This window comes from Clarias gariepinus, chromosome 2, assembly GCF_024256425.1.
Source record: "Clarias gariepinus isolate MV-2021 ecotype Netherlands chromosome 2, CGAR_prim_01v2, whole genome shotgun sequence".
Classification (NCBI taxonomy): Eukaryota; Metazoa; Chordata; class Actinopteri; order Siluriformes; family Clariidae; genus Clarias; species Clarias gariepinus.
In genome coordinates this window covers 39,830,030-39,846,276 of record NC_071101.1, presented here as the reverse complement: position 1 = coordinate 39,846,276, position 16,247 = coordinate 39,830,030, and the positions used below count along the sequence as shown (strand labels likewise).

General features: G+C 38.6%; 1 protein-coding gene across 1 annotated transcript in view; it reads left to right on the top strand.

Annotated features, from left to right (window-relative positions):
• The window catches only part of mei4 (meiosis-specific, MEI4 homolog (S. cerevisiae)), a 47,196-nt gene extending 34,849 nt beyond the window's left edge, over positions 1 to 12,347 (top strand). Inside the window, exon 5 of the mRNA XM_053511019.1 lies at positions 11,920 to 12,347. Within this exon, the coding sequence (XP_053366994.1) occupies positions 11,920 to 12,165 (246 nt within the window). The 3' untranslated portion in view covers positions 12,166 to 12,347. The remainder of the gene's footprint in view (positions 1 to 11,919) is intronic.
• Positions 12,348 to 16,247: the final 3,900 nt, after the last annotated feature.

Genomic DNA, 16,247 nt, shown 5'->3' with positions numbered 1-16,247 from the left:
GTGAACTGGTGAAGACAGCTGTCGCAGCCAAGGACAAGTAAAAGATATTGTTGAAGACCTGGCTCTGAGCACCTGGTCAGTGACACCATCAAGCCCAGCTGCCGTCTATGCATTCCTTCCGCTACATGCCAACTTGAGCAGAGCTAAAGTGCTCCTCAGTCACCTTCACGGATCAGCCCTGGCTACACTGTCCCAAGACCTGAAGACTGAGTTGCATGCTTAAACTCAGTTCATTGCGGGATTTTATTTGGGACATGTTTGTAATTGTGTTCAGTGTGGTCACCCTGTACACACACCTCTCAATGTGCTCTAGGACGGAGTTGGCATACAGTAGGTGCTAATATTGGTCTGTTTGGACCTGAGCAACAAATGGTGCAACAAAGGTGGTATGGAGGTGTGACTTTGTAAGTATCAGCCATACTGGTATATACTGTATATGGTCCGGGGTTCTGTGTCCTTTTGTGAAGCAGGACACTTCGGCAGAAACTGCAGTGACTAAAATACCCATCTTCATACTGTAACAGCACTCCATAACAGTATTCTGGGACGCAACCACAACGATGCACGTAAAATCAGAAAGTGAATAAAAGGAACCGTACTTACTAATCAGGTATTCAGGATCAGCAGAGCAGTAGTCATCTCCGCCTTTACCTGTGGCTGCTGTTTTTCCATCAGCTCTGAAAAATTGTGCAGCACTGTATCAGCAGGACGCTGTTTTGAGCATGCTGTTAAGTGCATTTTCCATAAACACCATAAACAATATTACAGTCTATAATTCAGTCTGTGTAAGGATCAGATTCTGGAACGATCAGGGAATGTATATTGGCAAGAAAAATATTATGGTTGGTGTGGGTTAAGCCTTAGATCTTACCACGGCTGGGATATAAACCTATTATTTGCCAGAGCTACCATCAATTACATTTTATTTGTATAGCGCCTTTAACAATTGTCATTGTCGCAAAGTAGCTTTACACAATCAAAATAATTATTTAAGTTTGTATGGAATGTGAATGTGTATGAATCAAAATGGCCAGATCGTCCCTGATGTCAAGCCGAGGGCGACAGAGGTCCAGAGAGCCATTAGAGCTGGCAAATACTGTACCTTCTGACCTGAACACCTTCTGACCAAGCTGTATCAAGTATTCGACTGTTCTCTGTTATAATAAATCACAAGTTTCAGGGAGTTTCGAGATGCTTTTCTGCTTACCGTTGCAATTATTTCTGGTTATGTGAATCAACATCAGGCATCCCATCAACGCTGGCCATTCCTGTTTGACCTTTCTGATTAACAAGAACTGCCATACACTATTTTTTTTTCCTTTCACACTGTTCTGTGTAATCTTTAGAGACTCTAGAGAACATCGCAGATGATCAGCAGTTTCTGACCTACAGTATTTAAACTAGGCCATCTGGCACTAACCGTTACAGCACGGTCAACAGTAAGAGGACAATTTTTGTCTGTCCTTTTGATTGAAGACGTTAACCAAATGACCAAGTGTTGTTCAATCATAAATAAGCGACATTACTGGATTAGCATACCTGATTGCTATGCTGTGAACTGATTGAAGCAATGTATTATGCTGTCTACTGATATACTAACTAATGCAGTTCTTTAACTATGTACTTTGTATGACAGCTGTATATTTATTGGCATGCTTTAACAGAAGATCAACAAGCACTGTATAGGATAATCATTATACACATTGATTCCGGTTTTTCCACTTGAGGAGTGAAATAGCGCTTTGTCAGACGAACAGATTGTGTCAGAAATGTCCATAATTGATGGTTGGAGATCGTTAATTCTTTGGGAAGGTGGTTCAGGGGTGCTTGTGAGAAGTAATGACATTGTGAGGTCTGCTAAAATGCTACTAGGATGTGTCCAAATGGCGCCATGGAAGAGTATTGAATTTATTGGGAGCGCTAGTTAAAATCCTGAAAGCTAAGAAGGCAAATCTTACTATGCTTTCTGGGTAAAAGAGATTGCACACTCCTGATGATCTGTCAAAAACAGTGACCAGCAAGTAGCCAATTGTACGCATCTTTCAGCTTATGTATGTGGAAGAGGGCGGATAGCACTTTCCTGTTGTCTGGCTTCACTTGCTTTATGGGAGGGAAGTGAATGGCATACTGTTATATAAAACACTTTATTAACTGACCTTCATGGCAGACCATACTTTGTTTTCCTATAGATTCACCAACATTTCCCAAAAAGATCAAGTTCCGAGAGAAGGTACTGTACAAGCTAAAATCGAGATGCCTCATGTTGGATGAAATAACTCAGACTTTCCTTTGGAGCGACCCTGCTGATGAGTGATGCTGGAAATTGTGATTCTTAAGGGAACAGCCACGAGTTCATGCTCTACCCAACAAAGGAAATGTTTTCTTTAATGGTTGAAACCCACACACTTAAGATTGGATCATCTTAGATAAGACTCAACAAATAGACTCTTGGAGACAGTCGAATCGATTTGCTGTCTTGTAAATCTCTGTGTTGTGGGCATATCACACTGGACCTGGGTGGAGGAGGGGGTGCCCTGAAAAAACATATCAGCCTGAGAAAAAGAAAAAAAAAATCAATTTGTGGGTGGTGTTGGCCGTTCTTGTTTGAGATGACTTTACAAGGGGATATACTGGACATATCGTACACTTATCAGAGTCTGAGTCTCACACACACACTCAAGTACATGCTGGACTAGACATGCCTGGGATGATTTTTATTATTTTTTTTAAATAACACGTTGTCCCCCAGGGGGAAAATGAGCTGTTTGGCTTTTTAGAAAGAGCACTTGCCTGTATACCCTTTCACCCCCTAGTGTTAAGAAGATGGCATTTTGTGATTAGACATAGATGCCAACAAATCCATTTCTGAAAAGAAAGAAAAGGAAAAAACAGCCTGACACATATGGAAGCCCCTAAAAATGTATATGACCAGTCCAATTCAGTCCTAAGGTATAGTAAAAAAAATATATATGTATATATGTTTTTATTGTAAATATACTTCTTTATTTGTAATTTCAAAATGTCTGTTTAGCATATATTGATCAGCACTGTATCACAAAATAAAAAATTATGAGAATAATTAATCCATTATACTGTTACACTTAGGCGGCACAGTGGCTAAGTGGTTAGCACTGTCGTCTTGCACCTCCTGGGTCCGGGTTCGATTTCCGACCAGGTTTGATACCTGTCGAGCAGTGCCAGTTCTCCTGCGTTCTCCCCATGCATGTACTTCGGTTTCCTCCCACAGTCCAAAATTAGGCTGATTGGTGTTTCCAAATTGCCCAGGGTGTTTGAATGAGTGCGAGTGTGCAGATGTATGTGTCCTGCTTGGCACCTCGTCCAGGGTGTACCCTGCCTCGTGCCCTACTGTAGGCTCTAGGCCCCACACGACCCTGGTAGGCACAGCTATACATGTCACTCAGAGCCAATAAACGCTATAGCTTACCATGTTTGGACAGAGTGTAAAAAAGAAACAGTGTGACGAAGCAAAGCTTACTCCAAAAAAGGAAAGTAGACTATGAAAACACAACTCTTAAACATGAGTGGGCAGTTTGTCTAATATGTTCTGAAACTGTGGCGCTAATAAACAGCCGTAATGTGAAGACATTTCTGTCTATAAAACATTCCTTATATCCATGGTGAGCAGTAAAGCATCTATAACAGCCAATGGTAGGGTTTGAGGTCAAACTAATGAATGGAGTGATGGAGGTCAAGCTGATGACGGGAATATTATTCGGAAGTACATGGACCTCTATTTAATAGGCAGTAGATATTTCAATAAATTTAGCAAAATGGACAATGCACAAAAGCAAATCCAACCATCAAATAAATGGAACATGCTCTCTGGCTTTTTGAAAGCTGAGAATCTGGCAACACTTTCTCTTACAACCAGACAGACTTTTAGTGCTGCATAAATGAAGCATTCTAATTTTTTTATTTTACATACTGTAGTCAGTATCAATCCCAGCGAAATGGTATTGTGACTTGTCAGTACTTGGCAGACTTGGTACTACCATTTGACTAATGCTGTTTGAACAAAATCAATTGCAAATTGAACATCGCATAAAATTTGTCTTTTATTATACTCAGCTATTATGCTGGATTAGCCAGGAAAACCTTGTTTACTCAACATCAGTCATACAGTATGTACCAAATGACGCGACATTTTCAGCTTGAAAGGCATTTTTTGACTTACATTAGAACATTGTGTATTTCCTCTGAAACTGCTGTAGACATTGACCTTCAAGAACAACAGCATATCCCCCCCTGTTCAAGAAAAGCTACAGGGATTGAAAAGGCCCCGCTCGAACAAACGGCCACAGCATCGTAACAGAATGAAAGGAATCAAGCACGTAGTCCGAGTGTTTCGGCAAGGTCAACTCAATGGCAGTGAATCTTAACCTTAACCTCAGCAGCAGAAACTTCTGCTCACAGCACCAGAGGAGAAAACTCCCACGCCTTATTCTTCAACAGTGCAAGGGCCCCTGGGTCTCGGCTGTTTTTTTTTTGTTTTACAGGTTTTGACCGTGTGAGTCACTGGTTTGGTCTCACTTTAGTAAGGAGCACTGTTTGAAATGAAACGTTTTTGTCAATTGGATATAGTGAGCTTCTCTGTGGTGTAGTAGGTTCAAATTCTAATTTTATTTGTCACATACACAGTCATACACAGTAAAATGCTTAGACGACCGCCAGTGACCTTGAAATAACAGGCTATTATTAGGAAATAAATATGAAAAAGAAAATAGAAGTAAATTTAACTAAGAAAGAATAAAATATTTGTGTAATACAAAATATATAATATACAATATATGAAACATATAAAAAAAATATAAGAAAAATAGGAAAAACCTAGCTGTACAATATAGAATTATAAAGTATAAGGTTGTATATTCATTCCCATACAAAAGGGCTCCGGGATTATTTATTTATTTTATTTTGTCTGTTATTATTTTTTATAATCCCAGCTGGCAAGGTGATTAATCAATTATTAATAAATTATCTGTTTATTTGAGGTCAATTTTCAGTCATTCTCTGGATTACTCCCCTCCATACAGTCCTGTTGATCACCACTTCTTCTCATGTTCATGTTGGTATCCAGTTTGACCGTATTAAGTCAACATGTTCTTCTACTGCTATTTCCAGCATGAGTATCCTCTCGCTACACATGACGAAGCCAAAATAGGCTAATTTCTGTTTGGTGGTCTTGGCTTCCAGCAAGGTCTTTGGCTTGATACCGTACTGTAGTGATGATTTGCAACATTCTTCTTCAGTACCACCATCTTTCTTCTGTCTGCTACAGTATACAGTATGTACAGGCAAAGTATTAGGGATGAGAAACACCAGGCACCGCCAACAGGATGTCACAATACCTAGGTGCCGATTTGATTAAAATTGCGATTCTGCATCACAATTTTATAAATATTCTGATGAATTTTTCCCAGATTTTGTTACCATTTTAAAAAAGGTAATGACTAATTAAATTTAACCGTTATTCAGAAAACTAGTTTAACTTTAGTTTACTTACTTAAAAATCAGGCGCAGCTTTTAAACAATACAAAATAACTTCAAATACAATCTGAGTTTAAGATTTAACTTAAAATAAAATTTTGCAAAAAGCTACATTTTTACTGAGTAGCACGTACTGTATCCAGGATGTCATCCACCAAGATTATCATTTCGTATTATTATTAATTATATTAATTATAATAAATATAATGTGCACTGAAAACTCTTAAATAGTCTATAAACCTTCATTAAAATATAAAATGTAATTATATATATCAAGGTTGGTTATCCAATATTTAATTCAACTGAATTTTATTCGTGAAGCGCTTTTAACAATAGACAGCAGCTGTACAGAAATACAAATTCTTGATGGATGTTAAAAATAGTAAAGCTTGTGATTCTCACTTCTACGGTACATTTTGTGGCAGCTAGCACACTCAGTTTTCAAGTTTAAACTGACACAACAGATGGCATGGCTGCTCATAGATCATGGAATACACTGCAAACTTATTTATTTATTTATTTATGTATTTATTTGGTGGTGGTTCTTTCTAGACAAATAACTTGTTTTCCTATTTAAAATTGTATCCATCCATCCATCCATCCATCCATCCATCTATCCATTATCCATCCCTAGACACCAGGTTTTTACATCTAACATGTTTTTTCCTTTTAAATTGTAATCTTGTTCACGCATGAACTGGCCACCACATTATGTTCTGTAATCAAAGCTAAAGGTGGTTTAATGAAATCTTGAAGTAGATTTTTTTCTTTTTGGCCAGGCAGTGTACATACTGTACTTAGCAGTAACAATAAACAATTGTTCTTCAAAAAGGCAAACAGTACATTACAAATTATCCAGTTCCAGTGGCTGTCCATTTTATGTTCACAATACAATCGTTGCTTTTGAAGCAATAAAAAAAAAAAAGCCCAGTCAAGGAGATGTGGAAAAAAATTAGAGTCAAGCTTTTTAGAAGACTTTGAACCATAAGAGACTGATGGACCTCTGTGTTTTGGGATCGCAGTCGTGTTTGAACCTCCTTTTTTTTTCAATAACCATGAAGCGTGTGCTACTTGTCCCAGTTTGCAGCCTGCCAGGGCTTTGCTCTGCTCCTTCTTCTCCATCTCGGTATCTGGCCTATTAAAGGTGGCAGAAGCAGAGCAACAGCGGTCCTAGGCACAATGAACAGCCCATGCATTTAGATGAGCGTTAATTCTGCAGAGGAAGAAAAAAAAGTAGAGGTCCACCCTTCTGCCTGATGACCCTGCATGAAGGTTTTTTTTTTTTTTTTTACAGCACCAGATAAATGCTAAATATCTTTTAGATCAATCTTTCAGGTTTGCATGATTGAAATTGGTTGAATTTGAAGTGGGAATAAGCAAGAAGCATCCTGCTGCTTATTCTGTCGTATCGCTTTTCCTGCTGGTTCTTGGATATTCTTTTTCTTTTCTTCTTTTCTTTCGTATTCCTCCTCGGTTTAGAAGAAGGAGGCATACACTTGGGGAAATAAATCATGTTCTTTCTATATTGCTTTTGCTCTCTGTCATATCACTCTCACTCCTCCAGAGATAGTGGGTTGAGATGGAGTGACTTAGCAGTAAGACTGCAGTGACATACGCCGTTGCTGCCATTCATCCCTTGGCCTCATCACGTTTCCATAGTGAAGGGAAGAGGCAGTGAGAGCGGCTGGCTTGTTATCATGCCACATTTAGGTGTAAGCAGCAGGTATAGCGGTGGCTGTGTAAGTAGGCAGTCTATTTCGTGCCAAAAGCGTAGACATTTGACAATTATAGAAATCTAACCATGCTTTGCACTATACAGGGAAAAAAACTTCTGTTACCCAAAGCTTACCAAAGGCTTCCAATTTTCATTTTTGGAGAGATTAAAAAATAAGCTATCCATCTTCCTTCTCTCTCTCTCTCTCTCTCTTTCTGTCTCATTTGCTGTTTGTTCTCTGTGGTCTCTCGCTCTCGATCTCTCTCACGCTTTCCTTCTTATTATTACCTCCCCTGTTTCTCACCATAAGTCGTCCTGAAGCACAGTCTTATTGCACTGCGTCCCAGGAGGTCCAGATTTAAAAGATATAACATTTCGCCCACAGATTTATTACGGCCAAATTCTTACCTTTGTTGTTCTTCTTCTAATTCGCATCCTCCAGGATTTCTTTTTTTTTTTCTTAAATCATTATCCCTCTTGGGATAGTGTCTTTTTTTATTGTCATTAAAGTTACATGTCCTGCTTCTTTTGTTTAAACTCCTTGGCCCTGTAGTTTCTTATTGTCTTATTCTTTATGCCCACGCCTGGGTCAGTCCATTCATCACTGGTCTCTGTAGAAGCTGTCTGGAGAGAACCAATGAAAAACAAATGTGCTGAAGTGAGATTTTTTTTTTTTTTTGTTGCACAATTGATGAATCAGCAGGGGCTTGTTCAATATTAGGTGTTACACACAGTAAGTTAAAGGAAAGCTATCAGCAGGTTCAAGTCGGGAGCACGCAGTTGGAACTTTATCATAAAACCTGTAGAGCAGAACCAGTCACATTATAGGCCTGGGCATGAGGGAGAACTTCCCATGAGAATAACATTTTTCATATAATGAAAGAAAAAATGGTGCAGGAGGCTTCAAAGCCAAGATCTGTAATGTGAAAAAAATGGTAAAGGGAGAAGACAAAAAAAAAAAAGAAAAGGGAGAAAATGGAAACTCTTATCTTGAAAGTTTTAAAATTGTTAATGTCAATAATTAAATTTCTCTCTGAGATGAACAGGACAGCATCTGGTAAATCACTTTATTATTTTATTTACCTTATGATTTGATTTTAAATATATGATTTTAGTTAACTGCTACAGACCACAGGTATATTCCTAGGGAAAAAAAATTAAAAGTGCATTCTAAGTAAAAATATATTATATTCCTTTATAATCTTTTTGTGCAACAACAACAAAAATGTTTATGTAGAAACTGTGAATTAAACTCCAGATGATGATGCCATTCATGTTCAAGAAGATTTCTGAAAATTTCTCATGAAGATTTTTGAGGAAGAGCATCATAGTAATATGACCAAAAATTATACCTCTATATATATTTTTTAAAGATGAAGAAGGTTACAAAGTGAGCTAATTGTTCAGTTGTGTGTCAGAGCCACATGTTAAGTCACAAGCTATTTTATTGAAACGGACTGTGATCTAAATGAAATAGAAAGATGTGATTTTAATCTCTGAGCAAAAATAACAGCAGGCCTACTTGCTTTGATTAAGCGGTTAAGTTTACTAATGAGGTAGACAGAGCCACTGAGATAACTAAATACATACAGAGAGAGAGTCTTATTTCTTTACTGTGCTGTGCATAAGTCATAATTCTTCATAAAATGATCAAAATGATCAAAATTGGTTGTTTATGTAACAACCTCAGCAACAATCTCTTTCCCCCTCTGGTCAGCTCCAGGGACTGGACTGAAAGTGCGGGGCAAAAGCATGCCAAAAATGAGAAAGTCCTTTAGACAGCCTTGAATTGTTTGGATTTATTTCCTACAATCTACAACAATACTTGATTTTTTTATTAACTAATGAAATAACACACATGGAATTGGGTAATTAGGTTACAACAGCATCAGTCAGTTGTCATTTTAGGACATTAAGGTGAGTTGTTCTGCTGTTTTACATTTGCAAAACCCATCAAGACCCATGATGAACCTCATGAAGCCCATCCCAGGAAGGCAAGACCAGTACTTACCTCTTCTGCAGAGGAGAACTTCATTTAGAAATCACCACTTAACAAACAGCACATCAGTTAAGAGCCGGTATGAAAACTTGACGGAGCATAATTAGCTCGTTTCAATACCAAATGTTCAATACCAAAGATTATGATGTTTTACCTTGTAGAAATAAATAAAAATTTAAAAAGACCATGGAATTAAAAGGTGTGTCCAAACTTTTGACTGGAAGTGCATAATAAACTCCTAATTGCGCTTCTAGTTTTTGCCGTACATCTTCAACGTTTTCAGGTGTTCTGCTTGTTGCAGGCCTTTCAAAATGTGGATCACTTTAAACTTTATAACAGATTCTCAACTATCTTTGAAGCCTTTGTGCCACTCTTTTATTTACATTGAAGTCATTCCACTGGCCCTTAAAAGCCTTCTAAATCTTTCAAATAGTTTCTTTTTTGGAGGAACGCAAAATTTGATGCAGATACGTTGCTCTACTTACTCAGTCGTTTTGCATGTGACAGCCACACACTACACACTCCCTGCTGACTACTACAGTGAAGTCATCATTGTTCACCAATGCTCATTCCAGTCCACTCTCCTTGGCTGCCAGGTTACATCGATGTCAAGCAAACCAGTCTTGTTGTATTAAAAATGGCTGGACTTTTTCTGGACAGACCTCATGAATATTATGTATAGGCACGTTTTCACTAAGTTTCACTTTAAGGAGGACATTAACAAGATCTCAGCATGTCATGCATACAAATTGACCAATACACCATAATGAATTAAAGCATTTCACACCCTCAAAGTAGTAAGACATGGGCCCAATATGTCTCCTTTTTATCTGCGATCCCTCTGGGACTCCGTAGGTTGAATAAAGCCTGAAGCATGCTGTATTTTATGGCAAAAGACTTTTCAAGCTGTGAAGGCTTCACGGCACAAAGTTTTATTTCCTCTTTGTACCGGTGCGGTAGAATGTTGTGCTGTAGAATATTTTTTCAACTGTACTTTTTGACTTTTAAGTATAACGCTATGAGGATATTTCGACAAGACAGTACAAATTGTACAACTGTCAGTTTTGCACAAAATCAAAGTGCACTGATATATATATATATATATATATATTGTCTCGTCCTTAATTTACTTATATAAATATACAGAGATGCCTTCAAAAGTTCAGAATATCGCGCAACCTTACTGAGAATGATGGTGCTGTCCTGTCGATTATAGCCCCTCTTTACAACTAAAGTGAGCAGAAAAGCGTCTGAGAAGACACACGTTGAATCTATTATACTCAAGTGAAATCTAAAAATACATTCTACATGAGGCTTTGCATCATAGCACTAACAAAATCCACATCCACATCAAAAGCTTCTGGTAGTGTGATAGAAAAGTGTTCTGGGTGTGGTATGGAGATTGTGTTTGAATCCGATGATGGCCTGGAGATGGCCACATGAGATCCTGTGAAGGATAGTGTTACTTTCCCCGTGGTTCACTAGACTAGCACTAGCCGTTCTTCGGGGCATGTGAGCACATGCACTACATGTGGAAGAAGACAGTACATTCTGTGTTCTGCAGTTCTGCGACATTAAACAGCAGCTTGGAAGAAGATGTCTCTCCAGATGTGTAGGAAAATGGGACAGAAATCCAGAATGGGGATCATGGTTTGTGGAATGATGTCCTGTGGAGATGTCACTCCACTAAAGCCAATCAATCTTCCATTAAAGAAATGGAGGATATGCAATTTGATGCAATACGTCCACTTTTACTGCAGCTTGTTGTTTATTTCCCCAGTATGGTTAACCTTGGACAGTCCTACTTCTTGAAGTAATTAAACACCAGGGTAAACATTTTCATCTTTGTCACCTTGATTAGGCTATACTAAGAAAATCAATCTATGCATTCATGGGAGCATGGCTTTGGCATTCTCATGAGACTTGGTAAAACAGAAAAGGGGCAGAGTCTATGGTAGCCTCTGGCTTAAAAGTGGGTCGAACTGTTTTTTTTATTTATTTTTTATTTTTTATTTATTCTTTTATATGGATTGGTTGGTTTAAAAAATGGACAGGAAACAATATGCACCACAACGTAGAGTTTAGAAGTTCGTGTACCAATGATATGCCATGTGTGCAGAAGAGGGCAGATAGTGCTTTGCATGGAGTGTTGAGGTCAAGACGTACCCAGTAAGTTGAAATTGACAGAAATTAAATCCTCTGACTGTTGAACAGCCATCTTATCTAATGAAATAGACTGGGGGTTTTGGAATTGTCTGTCTTCTTGCTACCCTTTTGACTTTTTAACGGTTTTGTTAGCGAGGTAGTACAGAAACCAACTGTATATAAAACAAACTCATATGCTGTCTTCGTTATTATTTTTGATCAGCTCAGACTTGCAAGCAAGTAAACAAGAACCTTCTGGGATTCATTCAAAAGATTAAAAAGTTTTCTGCTTGACTTCTGTTTATTTATACTCAGTTGGCTTTATGGACAGAACCAAGAGTAAGCTTTTGATACTCTTTTTCAAGGTTACATCCTGTTTACTAAATAATGAATTGATGACGTAAATAAATAAGAAACCTGTCGAAACGAAACTATGGCAATGTTAATATTTAAATTTGTAAATTTTTTACGTATCCTAACCTTGCTTCGCAACCAAACATTTCGTTTTACGTGAGTTTTGCTGATCATTAAAACCCTTTCTGCTGTTTTTCAGAAAGTGCCCGAGGGACAGCAGCCGCAGCACATAGACTGGGTCAGGTACGAGAACTCCTTTTACCTTTTTTGGACCCTAGAGCAGCTGATTCGAACTAGGTCGGGTACATCAGGGACTGAGCAGCACCACCTTCAAGCCCAGTTGGAAAAACACATCCTCCCTCTTTCAGATGAGTTTCCGCTGTTCGCTCTTTACATGTGGAGAATTCAGGGTCTACTTAAGCCTGCTTGCACCCAAAGGACCTAAACTTCAAGGCTTGTTTTCCTGGTGTGGTGTGTTTTACTCTGTTTCATTAGTTTTCCCTTTCCTCTATCCCTCTGGAAATCGAATGTTGTTTTATTTAAACATGTGCAATTTATGTGCAAAGTAGAAATATGTTGACATTCTGCACAGTTAATAGCCAGGTCTTTGGACTAAACCTAAAAAAGAAAATGCAGACATTGCTTCTGACAAATAAAGAACTTTAACTGTTTTGGTAAAGGATTTGTCTATATGGTTGACATATTCTGCATCTGTTAAAAGCACTGCTGAAAAGGTAAGTGTCAAGATAGGTAAGTGTTAAGGTCGGTGCTTCACATTTGTGATAACCCAGTGGGCACGGATAGGCCTACAGAACGCCTCCAGGACCAAAAGATATATTGGAGATGTCTTTAGGACTCATTAAAACCCCCTGATTTCTTCTGAAGTAATTTCAAGCCCCACTGAAGCCTTTGACAAGACCAACTAGGACCATTTCGAGGTTTGATTTTAAAGTGTTTCAAGACCTCCTTAAAACTGCAATTGTTCAAGGCGACTCAAGGACGTCTAAGGCAACTGTTTTTATCTCTGTCTTCTTTGTACACGTTTATGACCTTTTCGGCTTCCTAATTTTAATTATTTGAGTTACTTTTGGACATCAAAATAATACACAGACACAGATATTTACTCAAGTGATTACGATTACGGCCCTGCTGTTCCAACATGCATAATCAGGCATCACCTACCTTAGCATTCTACTTAGCATTCCAAGGTAAGTTATAAACAAAGCAGCAAAATATTAATAATGATATGAGGATAATAATACATCAGCAACTGTGTTCTTTATATACTGCCTTACATAAAAAAAGGGCACATTTTTCACACATTTCATTCGGTCACCTTTAGCTTTGATCACAGCAAAACAGTGGCCATGGTGGTGGCAAGTTCATGTATGAAAATGACTCCTCACGCTCCCAGAACCACTCTCACATACCTGCGTGCCTGCACTCCGTATGAGTGATAACATGGTCATTCAGCACATTTAGGTTCGTCGGCAGACGTCATTTTATTGTCTCATAACGTAATGGGTAAGCCTAGACCTGAACAACTAAATCAACCCCAAATCATAACGCTGCCTCCAGAGGCTTGTACAGTGGCCACTATGCATGATGGGTGCATTATACTGTATGCATTATATATTACATAGCTAACTTTAGACAACTTTGTGTCTGAACCTGATAATCATGTTAGTGTCTGTCTACACACCACCAAAATGTTTGGGTTTTTTTCTAAAAAAGACATCTCTAAAACTGTCCAACATACTGTAGTCTACCAGTCATCTACAGTAGTGACATTTAATCAGGAATCAGTAGATTTTAATTGCCGCTTGTTGCCACCCAGGAGCAATAAGGATAGAGATAGATTAATCATAAATCTCCCCATTAATCCTAAATGCCTCTCTCAAGACTTGCTGTGATCCCTCCCTGATTAAAAACAGTAGACTTTGATCCGTTTTACCTTCATCTCAATCTTCTTCTAATGTGCAGGCTCTTATAAAAGACATCTGTTGGAATTAAATTCTCATGTCAATAGTTGGCTAACCTTTAATCCTGGCTTATGATCTATCTTACCATACTGTGAGATCTGAAAGTGTTACTAAAGGTTAACTGTTTTAGACTTTAATTGTAGTTTTCTTTAGGCAGATTATCAGTTTGTTAGTGCCTCAATGTGTCTCAATCATTTAATTTATAATATAATATATAAACCCATAATGGTTATAATAGAATGTATAAACACAGATGTACATTTAAGTACATATTTATATAATGCACCATTGTGTAAAAATTATTCCTTATTCTTCGAGAACCACAGTTTCACAATTTAAGTGTTTAAGTGTTTAAGTGATCTCCATTCATGTTTTTTTAGCACTATCTTTTCTGGTTTTGATAATGTGTTGAAGGGTTCTTAACCAGTTTCAAATAATTTCAAACATTCCTAGTTAGTTCTTTGTTTGGATGCTGCCAAATAATTTTACTCTTCTAAAATGGTGACTATTTTTTTAAGTGGTGTATCTACAGAGTAAATCATACCAAGGCCTACTGTAATTGGATAACAGTGAACAGGGAGGTTGTGTTACTGTTACTTCTTCAAATTGATCAACAGTACAATTTAAATTGTCACAGCAATTTACCACTGATGTTGCCTAGATTTCCCCCCAGAAAAAAATGAATTTTTTATAACCTCTATATGAAATTGTCGTGTTCCATAATTTCCCATTCCTGATGGTCATGATTGTTTCATAAATCTATTTTTGCTTCACGAGCCCATTATGTTTCATGAACACTTCATCCTTCTTCCCAGTCCTCCCACTCTTGAGTTCCCAAGCCCCTCATAAATAGCCCCATCAGTGACCCCGTGATGCTGTCGCACTGACATGCTGGGATATTTGTGCAGGCAATAAAGACGAACGCATTCGGTAGGCCATTGTGAATTATGCTGCTTGAAGCGCCGTGTGCTGCTCGCGCGACTCTATGTTGCTGCAGATAACTATCGGCTGTGTATTGTCTCAACACCCGCCGCTCCTCCTGCCATCTCTGCATCTCTCATATCCTGTCGCTGGCATCCTGGGGATAAACTACAAGAAAACAACAACCTCTAGGATGAGTGGGGGGTAGTAGAGGTGGCTCTTGTGTGCTCAATATGTCAGAAAGATGCATGAACAATACCCCTCAGGGTGTTTACATGTTGACTGAGGAGCGGGAAAAGCAGCAGCGCAGATGTTGAGACAAGCAGATTTCGTGTTAGCCTTAGTGCACTTCGTGGTGCATCACGGCTTGCTACGCTACACTTTTTTTTTTTTTTTTTAGCAATTTTGCTGATGAAAGCATGATACCCACTAATGTGCATGAATAATAGAACCAGGAGCATAAAGGCCAACATTCTCTAAGTGAGAGAAAATATGCTAGCATGGCTTCAGATATAACACTAATGAGAAGCATCGGCACCCAAGGCTTATTTATGCCTGTGGGGACCAAAGGCTATCCCTTGCTGTCCAATCCTATGGGAAAGCCCATGGGCGTCACAGCTTGCGTCATATAGGGCTTAGCAGGCCAAAAATTTGTTGATCTGGCCTCCAAATTCTCTAGTTCTCGATCCGACTGAGCAAAATGCGTCGGATACGACCAACAAGTCCAATCCATTAAGGCCTCAGCCTGCGAACCACGCCACCCAAAGGAATCATCACTAATGTCCTGATGCCGGACACCACAGGACACCCCTAGAGGTCTTCTGATGCATTGTGTGAGCTTCCTGATGGTGCAAGGGGAAACTACACAATACTCGGCGTAATGTTTTGGTATTTTATGGCTGATCGGTGTATATATATTTTTTGTGCATCTTGCCAACTCATACCTGAATGCTTGCAAGTTGCTCTGACTTTTTGCTCAAGGCACCAACAACGATTTACATTTAGGAATTTAGCAGACACCCTTATCCAGAGCGACTTACATCTTTTTTTTATTATACATCTGAGCAGTTGAGGGTTAGTGGTCTTGCTCAAGGGCCCAACAGGGACAACTTGGTGGTCATGGTATTTGAACCTGGGACCTTCCAAACCGTAGTCTAATATCTTAACCACTGAGCTACCCCTGATTCCTGATTTGTTGTTATGGCCCTAGCTATCAGTCAAGACTGTAAATTAATTCTAATATCCTAATTCTAATGTTCTAATTATCTTTAATTGTCCAGGTGAACCCGGCACTTTTGTAGAGCAACAAACTTCAACCTGTTGGGTATTCAGAGATGCCTTTCTGCTCAACGTTGGCGCAAAGAGTTTGTTTGCATTGTTTCACTTTATTTCAGCTCAAACCAGTCTGCAAATTCTCATCAGATCTATACTTAACAAGGTGACTTCTGAAATGGGTAGTTCATGCCAGGAGATCTTGTCACTCTTGTCCCATTGTTCTTCTGCAAAGCGTTGTTGAGGAACAAATGAACAACAGCTTATTTGAAAACAAATTCCAAACCCCACCACCCAAAAAATGGAATTCTTATGCTTGAGGCTGCTGATTATAATGAACATGAGTCCACAA